A 12,843-nucleotide genomic window follows, 5' to 3' on the forward strand; every position below is an offset into this window, starting at 1 on the left:
GTTTCCTCCTTTTCCCAAGAAGTAATTCAGTATAAAAAGCCAGAAAATTCCATCACCTTGGTACACGCCTCTCTACCATCAATAAAGTGAACTGCTTGTTTGCAGAAGTAAATGATGCTTTAAGTATTTTTACCAGATAAAATGCTATTTACACACATTAGCAAACAACCTTAGCTCATCAATTACTGACACTAAACACTCATAGGGATTGCACCTGGCCACAAAGCTACCTCAGACCACTCTGCTGCAGATGAGGAACAACTACGACAATTAGTTCACAAAATTACTGTTTAGTGGTAAATAACCAACTATGGTAGATTATTACAATCCCCTGCGTGACTATGTTGTAGCAGTAGGAAAAGTAAAGAAGAATGCAACCGAGCAGATGTCCAGGGCATACTTGGAAGATGCCAGGCGAATGAGTCACAACCAAGGATCCCATTTCCACTTCCACAACTTGGTTTGTCAAAGGCAGGAGTATGAAGTCAAAGACCAGCAAATTAAGAAGGACGTGTCATAGGAAGAGAGGATGGAGGTCAGCTTGTTGACAGAGGAGAGATTCCAGAAGAGTTTCCAAAGAAGCTGTAATCTTCCTCAGGTTCAGGGAATGGTATGACTAAAGGAAAAGCCTAAAGCAACCTACATATGTTATCACTTGTTGTAAAGATGCTTTCGTTTAAGTGAACACCATGCTTTAAAGAAACTGTACAGTCGTTCTCAGAGAAAACAGAACTGCGAGGTCTGAGATTAAGACAGATTACCTGTCTACACTCCAGAAGAAAAAGAGTGAAAACTGTATGTTTCTTCCTCAAGAGAAATGGTAGATATAGGCTACCTCAGAGGATGGTAGATTAGAGATAGGATTCAACAACCTGGTAACTATCATAAGAAAGCATAGTCATTTTGCCAGTATCTGCCTCGTCGTGTGAGTGCAGATCTGAGCCCTCTTACCAAATCGCATTTGCCCATCATCGACATAGCCTGTTGCTTACTTCACTGTCAAACTCAGGAACGCTTCAGCAGAAGGCAGCCTAGACATCCTCTCTGCCTTAACAAGAGGTCTGAGGTCATGCTTGCGTGAGCCATGCAGATCAGGCCTGGAAAGGCCTAAGCACTTTGCAGACCAAGGTAGCAGCTATCCAAGCTTTCCTCTTCTTAAACGCTCTCTGGATTAATTACGAATGTCCAGAAATATTCTTATCTCTGTATAAAGGCTACACAGCAAATATGAGACATAAAACTCAAACAGTTTAAAATGCTTTGCTTCCTGGTGTTGACATAGCTTTAGATGCTATTCTCTGGTGCTATGGACAAAATATCCCCAGTCAGAGCTAGCAGTCAGCTTCCCTCACAGGGGACTGGAGGCTTGTACTGCAGTTGACTGTTATCATGTCAGGAGCAGACAAGGAACTCCGCTCAGCAGTGACAGTTACGAAATCTATTGTTCAGTCCACAGACTGGATCAGTGCCAAGATGAATCACTCTACTTCTCATCTCTCAGTGTCTGCGGACCTTTTCAGTTTTATACATCAGGCTATTGTGGAAGAAAAAAAAAAAAAAATAGCACTGAAGAAGAAAGGAAATAACATCTAACGAAATGAGACCATCTCAGGATAGTGAGAGGTTCCAGTAAGTACAACATTCAGCATAATCTTAAGCTCTAGACCACTCTTACCAACAGGCTTGTTACAAAATGCGGGAATAAGCGGGTTCAAATAAAGGGAGACATCGGGATCGTAGGTGATTAGTTCTACCAAAGATCCCTAAAAGCTTTGAACACAATGGTTTCTTGTAAGAATGTCAGTATTAAATGAACTTCAGAAAATTAACCCAAACAAGCAAAAAACAAAGATAAAAATATACATCATTATATCAATTGGCATATGACTGACAGAATGTTTATGATCATACCATAAACGCTAGAATCTCGTTCTTGAAATGACCTTGAGAGATTGTTTAGCCACACCTGCTCCGATACGATACCAATGTCTAACACTTAGCATTAACAGGTTCAGAAAAACTTAGTCATTGTTTATGAAAACACAGGTCTTCACGCAAGTATTTAATATGCTTTTCAGAATATCTTGTACTTCAATATCTGATGAAAAATCGTATTATTCTCTTGCACATAAAACTACTGGGAAATTGGCAATAACAGCTTAACAAGGTAAACCTTTATGAAGTCTCCGCTAAGTAAAGCTTACAGCTCATAATTAATGTAAAACCAAAAAGCTCTCTCAAATAATTTCAATACGATCTTCATTTTAAATGAAGGATAAGTGTATGCCAGCTCTGTTCTTAGATGTATTGTTTGTTTCACAAAAGGGTAAAAGAGATCTGGAAATGCTGATGAGATGCCAGAGTCAAAACCGATGTGGCATTTTCTTTCTAAGCCTCTGTTTTCAGAAATAGCAGCTTTGAACTTCACCTTCTGGGGAAAATTGCTCATGCTTATTCTCAACATAGAGATAAATGATTCTTGAGGGAAAATTTCAAGAAAAGCCATGACCATATGTTTTAGTTAGCAAGTGTAGAAAGTATATCAGGCACTTCACAACGTACTTCTATGTATTCATCAGACCAGTGGTCGAAGTTCCTGCAGCAGCCCTTCCTCTCTCATCTATACCGATGCCCAAGGCAGGAAGGGAGCCACAAATGCAGTTTACAATCCCTCCTCAAGACATGATACTAGATTTTCAAGCCAATGATATAACCTTGAAATTATGTACACACTGTGTATTATCAATAAATTTGAGCTAAAGCTTAGGCTGCAGTCCGCACTTGATACACACCATGCACATACTTCATCTCAGCTGGACAGAGGAAGATCAAACAGGATCGTACATTAAAGCTCAGAAAGAGATGTCCATAGCTCACCTTATTCTTAGTACTTATTGATTTAAATAGCAATAATACTAACCTTTTATGCAGAGCTTTCACCAGTACATTTCAGAACATTTTACAAAGGAAGTCAACAATACTATCACCATTTTACAGTTGTGAAATTTGAAGTAAAGGGAGGTAAAGTGCTTTTTCAAGAGTCACCCAAAAAACAATGGACTGAAGGAAAGGTGCATTAAGTCTGGCACACAGATGTGTGAAGAGAAGGACAGAACACTACAAATGCAGTTTGTGGAAAAGAGCTGCTAAAGGAACACAAGACCCTGAAGGAGCAAAGGAAAGAGAAAGGTGAATGTAGAGACAAGGATCATACATAAGTAGAAGCTTAGCAGAGAGAACAGGAGCAGTGTAATATATATGAGTAGATGCAAAAGGAATTATCAGAGCCAGTGAAAAGGGGTGGCAAGAGGGGTGCGAGAAAGAAAAATGTAAAAAGGAGCTCTTTGGTATGGACCATAAAGGGTCCTGAAAGGCCAGAAAAGAAAGAGGCTGTAGCAGTCCAGATAAAACCAGTGACACGTGTTGGCAAAAGAGGGTTGAAGTTGTGCTCGGGTGGTTTCTGACCTGTGTGACTCAAAGTTGTGGGGTTTTTTTAACTTCAAGCTGACACTGATGCTGCAATCCACACTGAGGCTTTGCTAAGTGTGAAACAAAGGAGTCGATTTGCTTTTCATGTTTCTCTTCTGCTCTAGTTAGATTTTTCTCCAGGGTGGTTTTCTCTTTTGCGCTGATTTATTCTCTCTCCCATCATGCTTTTTCCCCTATGCTGCTCTTTAGTATCAAGTTCAATGTTCCTTCTCAGATTTTGTGAGAGTCCCTCCCTCCCTGGACAGTACACGTTTTTTTCATTTAAATTGATTTAAGCTTTAGTTTTGCAGTAAGAGATTTTTCTTCTCTTCTGCATCCCTATGACCAACACTTCTGCCCTTTACCTCAATCAACATGATAATGGCATTTGTGCTGCTATGCACAAACCATCTAGCCTTTATGTCAGAATATTTTGTGGAGAAAAACAGAACGACAGACAATTCATCCATTTTGGATGCAAAAATACCAGGAAATTTTCTCTTACTATCACTGAACATGCCTGTGCATTTTATATACCGATCTATATCAGTTTAGAAATGAACACAGTATGAGAGTAATGCCCTTGCATAGAAGCAGTTTTATTCATGTTTGGGCATTTCTTCACTGCTGGAAAGCAATATGTAGGTGTAAGATCCTGTAATTGCAATTGCAGTGGTGGAGTGCAGTAATTTACCTATACCAGCTTGTGTGCTTGTATGTATGTGGTACACACCTTTAATAGGTACAAAAACACATGAATTTTAGACCTTAATACTATGTATAAACACAAGTCCAAAACTCCATGATTCAGAATTATCAAAATCCTGTCCCCCTTGCTTGAAACTACAAACATTTGCTTTAATCATAGTCGCCTATAGAGGATATGAAACACAAGCTTCGCCATTTTGTCCTTCTTCTCTCTCCTGTCCATGTGCAGATAACCAAAAGATTGTTTATTGATGGTGCTAAGTACATTTAATGCACATGCCACATTTAATGTGTTGACTTGTATGAGGGCTCTGCTGACTGCCGAGTCTGGGTGTCTCAGTATGTGAGAGTGAGTGTCTCTTCTTACCTGGGAAAAGCTGCTTTTGAAAACAGCTTTTCTAAGCCACAGATGTCTGGGTTTTCTTCCGTGCACCCTTTTAGGAATCAGAAGCCAAAACCAGTAAGATGCTGTATTTGTTTTCGGAGTATTTAATATTTCTGATCTATCCCATTTTTAGAAGCTCAGCCTGACCAGAATTTAGGAATACAAGCATAAAATTAGATATTGTTAGTATGTCTAAAACAGCATGTTCTTGAGAACATGCTGTTATCTGCTGATGTTCGTTAAGCATTATTGATATTTCTTTGATTAGTATCTCCTGAGACCTTCTCGATATCCCTAAAACCATTTTCCATCTTGCACGTGTATGAGTATTAGGCAATTCATCTCACTACTTCCTTTTTGGTGTCATAGAGATTTTTTCTAATGATCATCCACATATCCTGCATTTTTTAATTTGTTTTGGTCACAAATGAATTAAAGCTAATGTAAATTGATACTGATAGCCCTCTGCAATTCAATTTTACAAACAGCCTTTCTTCAGGGAAAAAAAAAATCATAAAAGGAAAATCTTTACACCCTCCTACAACAGTTTCATGGACGAAAAGCCACTGAGAACTTTATTAAACGTCTGTCACCAGACACAGGGATAGTTGAGAAATACACAGACATTAAAACATTTTTGCACATAATTCCTCAAGTAAGTGCTTGAAGAACCGTTGTTCCCCATTAAGATCCTATTCTAAAAGGCTGGGCTTGGCTTTGTAAGTAAGCTTCATGACTGAAAAAAGAGCCAAGCAGGATTCTGTTCCCAGCTGCATAGTAGAATCCTTATGTGACTTTGGGCAATCTCCATACGATCACATTTTCAGCCAAACAAGTAAATATTCACTTTAATTTTTATATTTAACTTGAGACATCTTGTATCTGTTTTTCACATTACTGATGAACCGGCATTCCTGCTAAGCTCCCATAAGAGCTCCAGGCTTCCTACAGTGCATCTCAGGTCAGCTGCTTCACTAGTGAAATCTCTGAAAATCTTTCTGCATCACCTTTTGCATCATCTTCCTTACATCTCTCTCCAAGTGGTGAGTTGAGGAGTCAGTATTTAATGTTGGTGAAGCACAAAGGTCTTTGGGTGGAGCTTTCTCTATAAGGAGAAAATATCATTCCAACCCTGGGAAAATTATTCCTTCTACCACAGGATAAAAGATAAGTTAATAAATCTCAGGAAAAAAAAATCCCACAATGTAACAATATTATTCAGGAGCCAGTTGCAGATAAAGCCTAGGACAGTTTCACTTAGACATCGTCCGCATCTCCTGGGACTGCTTCACATTACTGCAGGCACTCTGAGGAGTCGTCTCTGAGTAAAGTCATTACCTTCTTTACTTCGGAGAATCTATATCCAGAAGGTATACATTTTAACGAGAGTAAACAATCTTTTCTCACACAGCTCATGCTATCAAACTCTTTTATGGATGAGAAAGCAAACAGCAGTCCTTGTAAAATGTAAAGTAGAAAACCAAATCAGAGGAAGTACATCCTCAAATATGTAATATTTTAAAAATTATATCAATATGGCTGACTGATTAGAGACGAATATAAAACAATAAATTCCTACATATAGATATTTGATTTGCAAAGAATCACAGCGTCAAAATCAGATCTTGTTTAACTCGACTGTTGAAATGGTCCATTGTGGGTGTATTTCTTCTCAAAAGTCCTTGGGCTCCTTTCATATGAAGCACTTTGGATCAAATAAAAAGATTAAGACTTAAACAAATGTTTGCACAATACCTGGATCTTCTGAGCTCCCCAGGTATAAAAAGAAATTAAACAAAATACAGCACAATTTGAACTCAAATAATTAAATCAATTCTTTGACTTATATTGTGAGAAAATACCAATACTTCTGGCAAGCACATGTGACAAAATCGAGAACCTTTTTTTAAATTTATATGCAGAAAAGAGTATCAAGGCACTGCCAAAAAGTGTCACTTGCAATTTCTTATATCGAGTCGTCAAGAATGGGCATCCAAACAATATATGCCTAAAGGTAATGAGCAGGAACAAATAACACAACTTCTAAAATACTGCTTTGCCTTTACAGCTGTTCATGTATTCTCTTTTCACCAGCAGCACGCATTTCTGACATACACATAAATAACCATTAAAGAAGCTTAATAAATGGTGCAGCATGGACTGCTTTCTTTTGTGCATATTTCACTACCAACTCACCAAAGGGAGACCAGAAATTAAGCTTTACTTATATAAAGATTTAATTTAAGAGCAAGTTATGGAAGATTGCCAGCTACATCTGCTCATTAACAGGCTGAAACACCCTCTGTTGGCTATCATTCCCTTTTCTTTCAAGAAATCCCAGGAGGTAATTCTTAGTGTGTTTGTTTTCTACTTCATTTGCATGTCCCCCTCCATTATAAAATCATTGTGCAATATGCATGGATGTTTGCCATGTATTATTACCAGTATTTCTAGACCTTGTTTTCCAACTTACTGAAGTAATTAGTGAATCTCAAAATAATGCACACAAGAACACATCTCTTCAGTTGTACAGTTCTAAAAAATAGGAAGAGTCTGGATTTAATAAAACTTGTCAATGAAGGCTTGTCTGCTTAGGGCTGTGAGGATCAAGAAAAGAGCAATCGTTTTAATATTGAAAACAATATTTTTAATGAAAGAGCTTATATGCAGGTCTAAAAATGAATCTATATAGAGGACTTACAGTAAGGATATGTCTCACTGAGTCTGCAGTGCATAACAAAGCATGAGGAGAATGATGGTATATTGTAATACTGTGCAAACCCAAGATATCAAAAATCACTTCATTATTGAATCAGTTCAAATGATACCCACATTTGAAACAACTCACATTCTAAAACAACTCACATGTTTTAACAAGGAATTTTTTTCAGTTAACCTCTATATTTAGGTTCCCTCTTTAGACATTAAGATCCTGTATTTACAGTCAATTAATTCCATATAAAACATCCTAAAAGAAACAGAAAAGGTCTTCGGAATTATGCTTATGTTTCTTATTTAGGAAGTCAAAGATACAGGCTGAAGACACAAAATGATTGCAAAATTTCTCTTTTACATATAAATTACAGAAAAGTAAACCTCTATATTTAGGTTCCCTCTTTAGACATTAAGATCCTGTATTTACAGTCAATTAATTCCATATAAAACATCCTAAAAGAAACAGAAAAGGTCTTCGGAATTATGCTTATGTTTCTTATTTAGGAAGTCAAAGATACAGGCTGAAGACACAAAATGATTGCAAAATTTCTCTTTTACATATAAATTACAGAAAAGTAAAAGGAAGACATTCATTCAGCTATATTATTAATACTTACCTCTAAGCCTAAAAGAACTCACATTATGTCTGTCAAAATCCTGAAAATTATTTTTTTCAAGTCTTCAAATACTGTGCAATGCATTTAAATCCATTAAAGGAAGACTTCACTTCAGATCCATAGCATTATATTCAAGTCATCCAGGGATATTTGAAAATTTAAGTCTGTAGTACTTTCAAAACTGATTACTTTGATGGCATTTAGGTAATACACACCAACTGTTTGGCATTACCTGTCTACATCGGTGTCACATCAAACTATTCTTTCTTCCTACATCAAGATTTTGTGGCTCTAAATGGGAATCACTGGGTTATTTTCGTCATTCACACTTTCAGTGCTGTGCTGTTATTCACTGTTTAACCTAATGAATAAATAATAGATACTTTCCCTATTTTTACTTCGGTTGGTCCTTGGCTGTTCTTCCAGTTCCATTGAGAGGAAAAGGGATTCACAAGTGGGTATGTTTTCTGAATTTAAACTTAACAGTAAGTCTATGACTCCTTCTGAGCAAATGAGTATATTATGCCAACACTAACACTACATGCAAGCAAAAGCAGAGGCTGCTTGATCTCTCTGTTCGTCCCTATTTTATAGCTACAAAGGAAATATTCAGGTCCAAAGGATCAGAGAGACACTAAGAAGCCAGAATCCCACAAGTGCCAACTATATGGCAGTCTTCACATTTTATTTATTCTTTCAGCTGTAAATTCTCTTGCCTCAGGACGTATGCCAGCTACTCACCCGAAGAGATTGGGAAGGAACATACTTCACAATGGTCTATTATAGAGCACTTTCTTGGGAAGCATCTGTAGCCTGTGTATACCTGTGTATACCTCCCAGCTTCCCAAATCCCAGTACACGTACGTAACCTGGTTCTCTCCAGCCCACCAAGAGGGAGCCTGATGGGGGGTACCTAGGTATTTACTTCCTTGGCCTACTGGAGAGACCAGCAGTAACAAAATGGAAATACGAGAGATGGGAGGGAAAAGTGTCATGTAGGGGCAGCACTGCGAGTGCTACATCCCATTAGCTCACAAGCTTCGCAGTACCAGTCAGCCAGGGTGACTATACAGAGAAAGGCGTTGCTAACCTGCCACCATCAGAGAACTTGCCCCAAAAATGTAACTGCTCATTACCAAGCACTTACAGTAGGTGTAACGGAGTTACAGTAGGTGACCTACTTACAGATTCTCTAAGTGACAGGTAAGGTTTGCTATTCTTGAGGAGGTGAGACAGTTTTCTGGGCCCTTGTGACTCAACACCCACATGCCTACAAAAGCATGTGGACAAGGTACTGTGTTACTCAAGGCATGCTTTGTTCACTTCTCATAAAACTCATTTGTCAAAATATTCCTCCCACTTGCACAAAATTCTAAAACAAAATAAATTTATCAAAACCTACGCAATTGCTTTTTCACATGCAAAAAGACTGATATTTGCCAGAGGTACTAAGATACTGTCCTGGTTTTGGCTGGGATAGAGTTAATTTCCTTCCTAGTAGCTGGTACAGTGTTTTGGATTTAGGATGAGAACAATGTTGATAACATACCAATGTTTTAGTTGTTGCTAAGCAGTGCTTACACTAGTCAAGGACTTTTCAGCTTCCCATGCTCTACCAACTGAGAAGGCTGGGGTGCACAAGAAGCTGGGAGGGGGCACAGCCAAACTGGCCAAAGGGACATTCCATACCATGGGACGTGATGCTCAGTACATAAACTGGGGAAAGCTGGCCGGGGGGGCTGCATTGTGCATCACTTGCTTTGTATATTCTTTTATCATCATTACTATTGTTACTGTTATTATTTTCCCTTCCTTTTCTGTCCTATTAAACTGTCTTTATCTCAACCCACGAATCTTACTTTTTTTTTCCTGATTCTCTCCCCCGTCCCGCTGCGGGGGGTGGGCAGTGAGCGAACGGCTGTGTGGTGTTTAGCTGCCTGCCAAGTTAAACCACAACAAATAAGTATGGTATTCTCCCATCTTGTATACATAGGAACTCCCTATCCAGAGTATGCTCTTTTCAAAGGCTTCTGAGGAAGACTCCTTCACCCATTTAAGCCATAGCTGTCTGTATCTTCCATATAAAGTCAGCAATCAAGTATCTGGTAAACCTCTATTCCCTTCTACAGAAAACAGAATAATCCCTGTGAGAACTGGAAAAAATTCTTCAAACTGGGTAGGCAAAACCAATCAGAATTAGTCAAAACCACCATCGGAGAGGGAACAGATCACTAGAAAAAATCCTTGCCCTGCAAGGACTGCATCTGTGAGAGGGAACCTCTTCCTTGTTTTGTTAATAAAAAGACCTGCTAGTGCTGCAACTTATACAGCTATGCCTTTATCCAAGATTAATCATGCAATTTTGTGTTACATCTAGGTTCTATGATTAGAATTAATATTTTCAGATGCTACCTGGACCTTCCTTCCATGAATTCAGCTCTAAGCATCACACTGACTTCTAAGGGTGCAGCTAGTAACTACTGTGGCTGAAATGCTACAAGTGAGCACTTAGGAGAATCCCAGCTTGAGCCTGTATAGCTTTTGATGCTATTTAGCCGTGTCCAGTCTTTCATTTTTAGAAAACATTATGATGATGGTTGTGACAAGACAGCTTTGTCATCTAGGAGTTTACAGACCTCCTCCCTGCCTTTCCATCTGGCTTTCGGGTTAGCTTGTAGAGTATGAGAGAAGTGTAGTCTTCTTTGCCAAGTCCCTATAGTCATGAGTACGGGAAATTGCTGTTCATCCTATCAGCACTCTATACTGGTGGTAATACTGAATTATTCTGATACTGAATTTTTTTTAATTCATCTTCTTGTTTGCTGAACATCTTATGGCTTAGTCTTAATATTTAAACTGAATAAAGCACTTCCAAGTCACAAAAGAACTTGTAACGTAAGTATCAACCATAAACTTTACTTACATACTCCTAGTTAACATAGCTATGTATAGAAGCTAACGACAGGCGACAGGAAAAAAAAAATCTTTTACCTGTGCTTGGAATAGAAAATAATTTAAACTATTGGGAAATTTAGCTTTTTAGACGTCATGGAAAATGTATGAGGTGTTATAATCTAAATGGCTACTAATAAATTATACAGGCACCTAGGAAACCCATGAGATCACAACAAATGTTAAGGGATTTTGCATCCAAATTCATTCCTAGGATTTAAGTTCTAGGTTGGATCCCAAACAGGAAAGGATATTTTCCAGTATAAATGGAAAGCCTCCCAAGACTTATAACATTTAAGACCAAAATCTTGTGAGAACACTACATTAGAATTACACTTCATTCATGTTAAGCCACAGCCTTTATGTTCATCCTCAAATCTTACGGCTCTGCTCCTAACCCTAATCTGGATCTAAATTTTCACAAAAGATATTAAGGGATGGGCTGCTCTATCCCTGTTGAATATTGTATCTTTGAATACTTTAAAGGATTTTATTTTAGTCTTCCAATTACAGAAACCATGAAAGCATGCACATTCGATAGCTACTTTTAAAGCTGTATCCTCTACAAAGTGTTACCCAATACAGTACAGATCAGACAAAACACACCTAAGGGGTATCATAAAGCATTTTCATAGAAGGTCATCCTTTGACACCTTCCTGAATTGTAATGAAATCAACTTCCCTTTGCTGTTTTCACTAAACTTGTCACATTATTAGTTTTCTCCTAAAGCAATTCACAGATGGATGATTTGATCAGCTGCTGTTTTCATGCAGTACAGAAAGATTTACCTCCTCTCTCCATTCTGTGCTACAGCACAAGCTGCAGAAGTGGTACCCGCGCTGTCTCTGACCCGCACCAGCATCCTCCAGACCAGAGGAATCCTGCAAACCGCAGGTGTCGGTGGCATCAGTGGCTGGCTGCAAAGCCTGGGCACGGGAGAACATCGTTCAGAAACCAAGCCTTTTTTCTCTGGTGCTGGTCAGAGCAACACCAAAATCTAAGTGCTCTCCCTACTACAAGCTAGTAATCTTTTTTAGAACAGATCTTTGCTCCTCTGAAAGGCTTTTATGTACCTTCCTCTGCTTATTTAGCGAAATTCTCTCTTAGATGTATAAATTATAGTCACACAGACATAGTGTAACAGTTCAGAGGCAAGAGAGTGTCAGCAAATAAATATTACTGCTTTTAGAGGCTTTCAGGGGTTTTTTTGCTTTGACATTTCTATCTAATCTGGGGTTAATACATCTGGCATTACACCCAAATGCGTAATGCCAAACACTAGGGAGTAGCCAGTTTTTCTTTTACCCTTTTCCTTTCGGTTTTCGCATTACACCTCACTTTCCATCACAGCCTTTGAGTGGCAGTGTTCATCTCTTCACTTGTAAGCACCAGAGGGACGCAGCTGTTTGTTCGCAGAGGTGCCGTTACCGCAGACAGCACAGTAACAGAACCGTACCCACAATTCTCTACCGTTCTGAGAAAAATGGTAGGATTGAAGATTTGCATTTTTCCTAAAGCGAGCCCCACGAGCAGCTCGCTGGCAGTTCCCGTGCCATGATGTGCCTCGACTGGAGTTTCGTCTGCAAAACCATGGGCAGATTTAAAGGTTTGAAACAGTTATTTTCACGGAAGCATTTTTCATGAAGCCTTTCGTCTCTGGGGTGGCTGGAGATTGGCCTCTCTTCTAAAACAAAAAGGAGTTTGGGGGCTTTGGCTGCAGCGACCCATTTCTCCAGCCAAAGGCCCACCTCAGTCAACCCAGGCTGACCTCGGGTGGAGCACACCCGGAGAGCCGGGCCCCGTTAACCACACAAACGAGAACAAATCTTGTCATCGCCGTCATCTCCTTGCTTGTTTTTCCTCCCCAGTTTGCTCCTACCCCGGAGCCACTAGATCAGGCGGCACAACTGGCAACTCCTGCTCGCGCGCTGGCCCAGCCTGCGAACGCAGGGACGTTACAGGCCGCGACGGAGTTACAAATTACAGCAATTCCTCGA

The 12,843-nt window shown here is 39.2% G+C and overlaps 1 protein-coding gene across 1 annotated transcript in view; it reads left to right on the forward strand.

The window, feature by feature from the left end:
- Positions 1–310: 310 nt before the first annotated feature.
- The window catches only part of CXCR4 (C-X-C motif chemokine receptor 4), an 87,213-nt gene continuing 74,680 nt past the window's right edge, over positions 311–12,843 (forward strand). The window contains exon 1 of the mRNA XM_009279985.2: positions 311–460. Coding sequence (XP_009278260.1) covers positions 311–460 — 150 coding nt within the window. The remainder of the gene's footprint in view (positions 461–12,843) is intronic.

The sequence above is a fragment of the Aptenodytes forsteri genome, unplaced genomic scaffold (assembly GCF_000699145.1).
Source record: "Aptenodytes forsteri isolate BGI_AS27 unplaced genomic scaffold, ASM69914v1 Scaffold11, whole genome shotgun sequence".
Classification (NCBI taxonomy): Eukaryota; Metazoa; Chordata; class Aves; order Sphenisciformes; family Spheniscidae; genus Aptenodytes; species Aptenodytes forsteri.